Consider the following 9,002-nt stretch of genomic DNA (forward strand, 5'->3'; position numbering starts at 1 on the left):
GATATAAGCCTGGTTCGCAAATCACGAACCACCCTGTATAATGTACAATAAAAATTATAATAAATAAATAATTTGATTTCACTTGCTGAAGACAGCCTAGTTAGTACTAAGTAGCGCGTCTACCTTGTAAGTGTTAGGTCGCGAGTTCGATTCCCGCTCGGGGCGGATTTTATCCTAAACAGATAACGTTCGCTCTTGGAACGGCTGGCTTTCCCCTGTCAATGTCTTCCTTCTCTCTTTGCTTTCGGGATGATAACACCTTAGCAGTTACAGTTTCCCCTGTCAAACCTCAAAATAACAACAAACATACTTTGCATTACTTACCTTTACGGGGTGCAAATAACCAAGAAGTTGACGAGCACAACCTATATTGTGCTGATTATTATCAAATAAATAAACTGGATGTATTCGATAGTAATAAAATACTTTACCTTGAAAATCCTTACGCTACGCAGATATTCGTTTCAGCTCATTCAACTCCCGTATCAACGCATCGTTCTGTTAGAGCATAAAACAATGTTGCCTTTTGACAAACCGAGCTTAAAACCCGATCGATGGTGGTCAGGGCCGTATTAAATTTAGATGGGGCGGGGGGGCGGTCCTCCACCCTCGACCTTCATTTCTCTCCTTTGCTGTAGGCCAGACTAAGAAAATTTGGAGCATTGCTTTTCCCCGTGGTACATTACTTTGGACTTCTGGGACTTTCAGGCCTGATCCTCGAAAAAATCTTGGATACGGGTGTGATGATGGTGACCCAACCGAATATAATAAAATACTTTAGGTACCTTGAAAATCCTTACGCTACGCAGATATTCGTTTCAGCTCATTCAACTCCCGTATCAACGCATCGTTCTGTTTCGACCACACTTTACTGTCCCGATTCTTCCTTTCCACCAGCTCATCATATTTCCTTTTATACAACTCGAATCGCGCGTTCATAGCAAGGAGATTCTCCTGTTGCTTGATTTTCTCCGAGCTCAGCTGAAGGTTGAGGGAAAGGTTGGCCTGTTTGTACTTCTGGAGTTGTTTGAGGAGAGAATCCAGTTGAGTTTTCATAACTTCGGGAGGCGTGGGGTCGATTGTGTTGGTGGGTGTCAGGTATTGTTTGATACATTGGGGGAATTTGTCACCTAGAAATGAGAAAATGATGAAATAAACCTAGCTCGGATTATTAACAGAGCTCAAAGATTCTGTTTGATACATTGGGGGAATTTGTCACCTAGAAATGAGAAAATGATGAAATAAACCTAGCTCGGATTATTAATAGAGCTCAAAGATTTAGGTGGTAGAGAATGCCTCAGGGAACGGTATAAGCTAGAGACTTGTCTACTTCTGGGTCAAAGGGACTCTTTAGTCATAGTGAAGCAGTTTAAAATATAGCACCAAATTATTAATTCTTTAGTTTGTCACCAGAACTTTCAGTCTGTCAATTCTTTATGAAAATCGTCATCAATGTTTAGCACATAGATTAATTTTATTTCATTTTCTTCTTCTTCTTCTTCTTCTTCTAACAAAAATGAGCTATCAAGCTAACTTTCAACTTACCCAGCAGTTGTCTACACTTGTGCACACAAATCATATACTTGTACAAGTCGCTCAGACTTCTTCTTCTTCTTCTTCTAATAAAAATGAGCTATCAAGCTAACTTTCAACTTACCCAGCAGTTGTCTACACTTGTGCACACAAATCATATACTTGTACAAGTCGCTCAGATAGCTTGTCTCCACATGTGTCGAGCACATGTCCTCGTACAAATACCTGTACAACACCCGATGTACATTCTTCACATACGTATTGTAATAGTCACAGTCCGACGAATAGTTATCAATGTGAATCTTGTGCTCTTCTTGCTGAAGTTTCATATCTTGAACAAGCAGGTCAATGTGTTTGTCATAGTTGTATTTCATCTCGTGCAGTTGTGATTTCAGTGAGAGGATTATCAGATTAGCCTGGTCAATGTCGTTGATAAAATCACCATTTTTCACATCTGATTCAAATTGTTTCAAAGTAGTTTTCCCTGAGTAACTTTGAGAAAAAGTCCGGGATTTGCAGGCATTGGTTTGAGATTTTGATATGAAATTGGATTCACTGTCTGAACTGTTAGTGGTGTCTGTGTTCTTGATGTATTTGCCACAGGTACTGCAGATAGCATAGGGTGGGTCTAAGTTGCTGTGTACTGTACATTTACACACAGGAGTGTCTTGGTTTGGCTTGGTTGTTGAGGATGATTTTTGGGAGTCTGTAAAGAAAAAAAGAGTTCTTTTTCAAGTACCAAGTTATGTACCAAGTGCTAGAATATTTTACCACCATTTTCTTACATACTTTGGGTTTCTTTACTTTCTAATGATATGTTTTGGTGATACCCTATTTAAAGATGTCAACCCACCTGTTTTTGGTACAGGTTTCCTTGGTATTTTTCTCTCCACAACAATGCCAGATTTATTACTCTTCACCAGACTTAGGATGGGGAAATCATCGGGTATTTTGGCATATGCCATGAGAATTTGAACTTTCTTCTGGTAGTCAAGCAGCCTCAACCTTAGCTCATCATTTTCCTTGAGTAAACTCAGATTCTGATCTTGTTGCTGCATCAATGCAAACTGTAAGGAAAGAGGGAGATCAAGAGTTATTTATTGGACAAAGTGAGTTCAATTTAATTTCAAGTAAAAAATAAACTCTCGATGTTTGCATGCCCCCAGTACACTTCATACATATTTTGTACCTATCACATAGGTATTTGTTTTGAATATAAATTGTAGGCAGATGCAGAATTACTTATTGTTTCTACTACTTTAAGTTATTTATTGGACAAAGTGAGTTTAATTTAATTTCAAGTAAAAAATAAACTGGGTGGTGCTTCAAACTCTCGATGTTTGCATGCCCCCAGTACACTCCATACATATTTTGTACCTATCACATAGGTATTTGTTTTGAATATAAATTGTAGGCAGATGCAGAATTACTTATTGTTTCTACTACTTTTGGGTTCATTAAATATACCTGCAGACCCCCTCCATGCCCCATAATCAACAAGTGTCTAGAAACCATTTTTTCTGAAACTCTCAAGATCGGGAACAATTTGATTTTAATTAAATTTGGCAAATTGTTGATGTAACACCCAAAGGACATTTGCTGAATTCTTCCCAGCCTTTAGCAACCCTTTGAATGACCTAAAAGGGCCCTTTTTGAGATCAATATCAATCTCTTCCACTCACCTGTAGATTACTGATGGTACTTTTAACCTCAAACAACTGCTTTTGCTGAATTCTTCCCAGCCTTTAGCAACCCTTTGAAGGACCTAAAAGGGCCCTTTTTGAGATCAATATCAATCTCTTCCACTCACCTGTAGATTACTGATGGTACTTTTAACCTCAAACAACTGCGCTGAATTCTTCCCAGCCTTTAGCAACCCTTTGAAGGACCTAAAAGGGCCCTTTTGGAGATCAATATCAATCTCTTCCACTCACCTGTAGATTACTGATGGTACTTTTAACCTCAAACAACTGCTCATTTCTCCTGTTCAACTGCTGTCTCAGATCGAAAGTTTCCTGGTTCATGTCATATAATTCATCTATTTTCTCCAGGATTTTGTTTTTGTGGGCATTGAATTGCCCAATTTGCTGTTTCAAGTAGGTCTCTACTTCGTTAGGATCCTTCTGAAATTTTAACAGTGCTTTTTTCTTCTCCATTGGTGTGTACTTACAGTATTTTTTGGAGATGTCAACCGGTAGAACGTAGTACAACTTAAATGTAATTACTGAATGGGATTATTGGGATTAATTAACTAATTTTAATTATTTTTTATTGATAAATTAGATTTAAATTAAATTTTCATAACGGACGAAAGTTTACTTTACAGCGTTGCCGTTTGGGCCAGTCGCCAGTCAGGTCAGAGCATAAAACAATGTTGCCTTTTGACAAACCGAGCATAAAACCCGATCGATGGTGGTCAGGGCCGTATTAAATTTAGGTGGGGGGGGCGGTCCTCCACCCTCGACCTTCATTTCTCTCCTTTGTAGGCCAGACTAAGAAAATTTGGAGCATTGCTTTTCCCCGCGGTACATTACTTTGGACTTCTGGGACTTTCAGGCCTGATCCTCGAAAAAATCTTGGATACGGCTGTGATGATGGTGACCCAACCGAATGAGAACCAAGCACAAAATTGCTTCAGTGCCATTGGAATATTGGAAACTGGTGGATTCAGCTTGCTATCAACTATCAAGGAATGTTAAAAAAAGTAAAACAAAAATGTATACATAGGTACTCCAAGGAGCATAATTATATAATACTCCGAGGAGCATAAATAGCATTAGGCAACTACCAACTACAGTACAAGCTGACATCCGGCAACATTGGAGTATTGGAGAACAGTGGCGTAGCGCGGTCTAAAGTCAAGTGTAAGGCGTGTAGGGCACTAATTTCCATCACCATGCACATTACTACATAAGTCATGCACATGCTTCTTCATAAATATTTAAAGTCAATATTTAAAGGTATTTGAGTAAATTTAGAGTGTATGGCCGCCATATACGCCCTACATGGACGCTACGCCACTGTCAAGGTATGTTAAAAAAAGTAAAAAAAAAAAAATATAATACTCCGAGGAGCATAAATAGCATTAGGCAACTACCAACTACAGTACAAGCTGACATCCGGCAACATTGGAGTATTGGAGAAAAAAAATAAACAAGAAATCAAAATTTTAATATTTGATAAAGTGATAATGAAAATTTTAATTTAAAATTAATAATTAAACCAGTTTTGCTATTCCTTGATAATGCTAATAATACATTATTGATCAAAATCCATTGAGTTACCGTCTGTAAGTTCACGCATAAAAAATACTAGATTAAAGTCAGTTTGCTCTTTGCTGATAACAGAACAAAAGCTGTAGGTGTTCCAAGAATGTTCAGTAAATAAAAAGACTTTTCACAAGTGTCCATTCTGATTCTCTCTGTGAAACACGAATAAAACACCCATGTAGTTATATTTCACTTTGAATTCCTTGGTCATAGGGTAAGTTTGGGCTAGCCATATAAAACACTGGGGTGAAGTCACCTAATAAAAAACATCAATTTGAAATTTGGTCTGTCAGTTGGTAAGATTCTAATGATTGTAAGTTACTTTTAATTTGACACTGACCCTGAAAATTACAGGAAGATTAAATTTTACCTTGGAGGATTGTACAGATGTTACAAGTGTTTTTTTTCCAAGTGTAATTTGGAATTCAATACAGCTAGCTTTTAAATTACCACCTTTAAATTATTTAACATTTATTTTTATTCCTTTCAGATTTCACAATGTATGACACAGAAAATGACAGGACAACATTTCTGGAGAAAACAAAAGCAGCCAGACTCGAACGGGAACATGCCAAGAAGAAAGAGGACAGCATTATTTTGATACAGTCCCATGCTAGAAAATGGCTTGCCAAGAGAAATATTAGACAGCAAATATTGTAAGTGTTTGGGAAGGTTGGAAAAAATAGACTAAATCTAAATACTTGAGGTTGTGTTTATGTATTGAGATATGATAGGCCTTTAGGCTTCTAGAGTTAGTTTATTGTTTGATATGAGTACCTACTACATAAATATAGTCTGTTTTAACTCACAACTACTTGAATAAAGCAAATCTGTTGATTGCTTCACTTTTCAATATATCTTATTTATTTTGTTTCCAGGAAAGAATTTGATGAACTCATACATGAAAATACAGAACTCAAATGTTGCAAGCAAATCTACCAACTGGCAAAAAAGTTTCTTTGGATTTGGAATAAAGAAGAAGATAAAACTAGATTTGAGTACCTCTGTAGGTAAGAGAACAGAGCAAAGCTGTGCTTAAAGGAATAGGTATGGACTTATCTGAGTTTTTTTTATTGCCCCAAATACTTAAACATGAATAGTACATTCATGTTTAAGTTTAAGTGACCCAGCTCCTATAGGAATTTTATTGTCTCAAGCATAACTGCTTGTCACAAATGTTGTTTCCCACTAAATACACTACACTACCTCCGGAGAAGTACACTACACTACCTCCTCAGTTCACCTGAACTCCTGTCCTGCCTTGGAAGCCAGCAATGACATTGTAGGTAAATATTGGGAAGCCAGAGGTAAAATGACCTAATAAGTTTAAGTGACCCAACTCCTATAGGAATTTTATTGTCTCAAGCATAACTGCTTGTCACAAATATTGTTTCCCACTAAATACACTACACTAAATTTCATGACTTGTCTTGGACTTGAACCACCAACCTCCAGATTCAAAGCCCACTGTGCTAACACTGAGATTGACAAATACCCAACTCCTATAATTTGTACCCATTCTCATTTTCCAGGTACATCAATGCCAGTCTGGACTCAAAATCCCCTTCTCTCTCCTACATCGGAGTGTTTCTCATCAAAGAACACACTCAGACCTGGATAGCACACATCAAGAACATCTTATGGAAATGCTGTCTATATTTGAGTGACAGCAAGATTGACTCAGCGGATATGAAGAATGTTCTTGTGCTGCTGCACACTCTGGTGTCGTTTACATCAACTAACACTTGGAGTCTGCTGAAGAATAACAATGCTATATTGATCTCGCTGGACCAGCTGTGCCACAACTTCATGGGCCACTTGTACAGTAAAGGATTCTACTCTGTGTTGAAGGTAAAATACCGAAAATTATTGAAACTCTATTTACGTCAACTAACACTTGGAGTCTGCTGAAGAATAACAATGCTATATTGATCTCGCTGGATCAGCTGTGCCACAACTTCATGGGCCACTTGTACAGTAAAGGATTCTACTCTGTGTTGAAGGTAAAATACCGAAAATTATTGAAACTCTGCTTTCTTTTTTCAAGACAATTGTTTTATTGCCATTTTTATTTTGTAGCAATGAAACAACTGCTAATACATATAGGCCAGGTGGCGCTTTGAACTTGCCACCCTACTGTGATATCTGCACAAGTTGTAAAAAAAATCTTTTACCAGAAATGCTTTGAGATTTAAACATTAAATTACCTCCCTATTTCTTTCTTTCCCAGGATATTCTAATGAAAGGACTGATGCGAAGTAAGATCACCCTGAAAAATGTAGCCCTGTCTGGTGTTATTACACTGGCTACTCGTCCTCTGATCTCATCCGGGTTATCCGATAAACTCATCCATAACTTCCTAACACATATCCTGTGTGTACCCGCCCTTATGAAACATTTGGAACAGAATGCTCCTCTGGTAAGACTAATGGCTAAATGGAAGATAAAATAAAATAGAATATACCTCATTTACACTTCTAGGATGAGACTGAAAAGTCCCTTTACCCTCACAGAACTACTCAGAGTCATATCCTACCTCTCTATACTAGAAAGCATTTTTTTCTACATTGGAACCGCTAGCTTCCAAGGTAGGACAGGAAACTCGTAGTCGAAAGAAGATGCTTTTTTTTGGCGATGTTTGGCCCAGAGTCTTCTGCGTGACAAGCAAGCGCGATACCGAGGTAAAACCGAAGCATTTACTTTAGACTCTTCAGATTAATTTGCTTCTTCTTTAGGAGGTCTTAATAATGGTAATTTCATCACAAGCACAATGTACTTCGAGCTGAATTATCCTCGTCTAAAACCTTAACACAATAGCTAAAGTTTATGTAGGAGGAAACAACTCAGGCTCATGACATTCTTTTCTTTTTTAAAAAAAATCTTATAGGATTTTCTTTTTGCTGTCCGACAGTTGTCTTTTTCTTTCAAGTATATCTGTTGCTTTCTCTAAGGATATAGTTCTCTTTCATAGGGATATAAGAGACTCATATACATATAGTACCTATATTGACTTTGAATTTTGATTCTTTTGTAATGGAGCAGTTGCAAATGGGTAAAAATTATAAATATGTTCATAACAACGGCCTTAGGCAACTACCAACTACAGTACAAGCTGACATCCGGCAACATTGGAGTATTGGAGAAAAAAAAAATAAACAAGAAATCAAAATTTTGATAAAGTGATAATGAAAATTTCAATTTAAAATTAATTTTGCTATTCCTTGATATGGCTAATAATACATTATTGATCAAAATCCATTGAGTTACCGTTCACGCATAAAAAATACTAGATTAAAGTCAGTTTGCTCTTTGCTGATAACAGAACAAAAGCTGTAGGTGTTCCAAGAATGTTCAGTAAATAAAAAGACTTTTCACAAGTGTCCATTCTGATTCTCTCTGTGAAACACGAATAAAACACCCATGTAGTTATATTTCACTTTGAATTCCAAGACTTTTCACAAGTGTCCATTCTGATTCTCTCTGTGAAACACGAATAAAACACCCATGTAGTTATATTTCACTTTGAATTCCTTGGTCATAGGGTAAGTTTGGGCTAGCCATATAAAACACTGGGGTGAAGTCACCTAATAAAAAACATCAATTTGAAATTTGGTCTGTCAGTTGGTAAGATTCTAATGATTGTAAGTTACTTTTAATTTGACACTGACCCTGAAAATTACAGGAAGATTAAATTTTACCTTGGAGGATTGTACAGATGTTACAAGTGTTTTTTTTCCAAGTGTAATTTGGAATTCAATACAGCTAGCTTTTAAATTACCACCTTTAAATTATTTAACATTTATTTTTATTCCTTTCAGATTTCACAATGTATGACACAGAAAATGACAGGACAACATTTCTGGAGAAAACAAAAGCAGCCAGACTCGAACGGGAACATGCCAAGAAGAAAGAGGACAGCATTATTTTGATACAGTCCCATGCTAGAAAATGGCTCGCCAAGAGAAATATTAGACAGCAAATATTGTAAGTGTTTGGGAAGGTTGGAAAAATGGACTAAATCTATATACCTACTTGAGGTTGTGTTTATGTATTGAGATATGATAGGCCTTTAGGCTTCTAGAGTTAGTTTATTGTTTGATATGAGTACCTACTACATAAATATAGTCTGTTTTAACTCACAACTACTACTACTACTACAAAAAAAAAAAAAAAAAAAAAAAAAAAAAAAAAAAAAAAACA

At 36.7% G+C, this 9,002-nt stretch overlaps 2 protein-coding genes and 1 long non-coding RNA gene across 3 annotated transcripts in view; 2 read left to right on the top strand and 1 right to left on the bottom strand.

The window, feature by feature from the left end:
• Nucleotides 1-788: 788 nt before the first annotated feature.
• LOC103518770 lies at nucleotides 789-3,763 on the bottom strand. Its single transcript, XM_008483852.3, has 4 exons — nucleotides 3,468-3,763; nucleotides 2,387-2,600; nucleotides 1,658-2,239; nucleotides 789-1,130 (listed from the first exon to the last, which is right to left on the bottom strand). The coding sequence occupies exons 1-4, from the start codon at nucleotides 3,687-3,689 to the stop codon at nucleotides 802-804; spliced, it is 1,347 nt and encodes a 448-aa protein (XP_008482074.2). The 5' UTR covers nucleotides 3,690-3,763; the 3' UTR covers nucleotides 789-801.
• A 958-nt stretch (nucleotides 3,764-4,721) lies between these two features.
• LOC103518771 (ubiquitin-protein ligase E3B) overlaps nucleotides 4,722-9,002 on the top strand; it is a gene marked incomplete in the record, with an annotated part of 22,037 nt that continues 17,756 nt past the window's right edge. The window contains 6 exon segments of the mRNA XM_026830481.1: nucleotides 4,722-5,016; nucleotides 5,293-5,458; nucleotides 5,681-5,812; nucleotides 6,335-6,653; nucleotides 7,033-7,221; nucleotides 8,621-8,630. Of these exon segments, the coding sequence (XP_026686282.1) occupies nucleotides 5,301-5,458; nucleotides 5,681-5,812; nucleotides 6,335-6,653; nucleotides 7,033-7,221; nucleotides 8,621-8,630 (808 nt within the window).
• On the top strand, nucleotides 8,250-8,719 carry LOC113471372. Its single transcript, XR_003394100.1, has 2 exons — nucleotides 8,250-8,344; nucleotides 8,621-8,719. It is a non-coding gene; the product is annotated as an uncharacterized LOC113471372 (long non-coding RNA).

Source organism: Diaphorina citri, unplaced genomic scaffold (assembly GCF_000475195.1).
Source record: "Diaphorina citri unplaced genomic scaffold, Diaci psyllid genome assembly version 1.1 scaffold2351, whole genome shotgun sequence".
NCBI lineage: Eukaryota > Metazoa > Arthropoda > Insecta > Hemiptera > Psyllidae > Diaphorina > Diaphorina citri.

What these genes read in the sequence shown, in the direction of transcription:
- LOC103518770 (XM_008483852.3), bottom strand. Translation starts at nt 3,689, where the DNA reads ATGGAGAAGAAAAAAGCACTGTTAAAATTTCAGAAGGATCCTAACGAA. An exon ending in GTACCATCAGTAATCTACAG is followed by an intron (nt 2,601 to 3,467) that starts GTGAGTGGAAGA and finishes CTTTCCTTACAG; the next exon opens with TTTGCATTGATGCAGCAACA. An exon ending in GAAACCTGTACCAAAAACAG is followed by an intron (nt 2,240 to 2,386) that starts GTGGGTTGACAT and finishes TTTTCTTTACAG; the next exon opens with ACTCCCAAAAATCATCCTCA.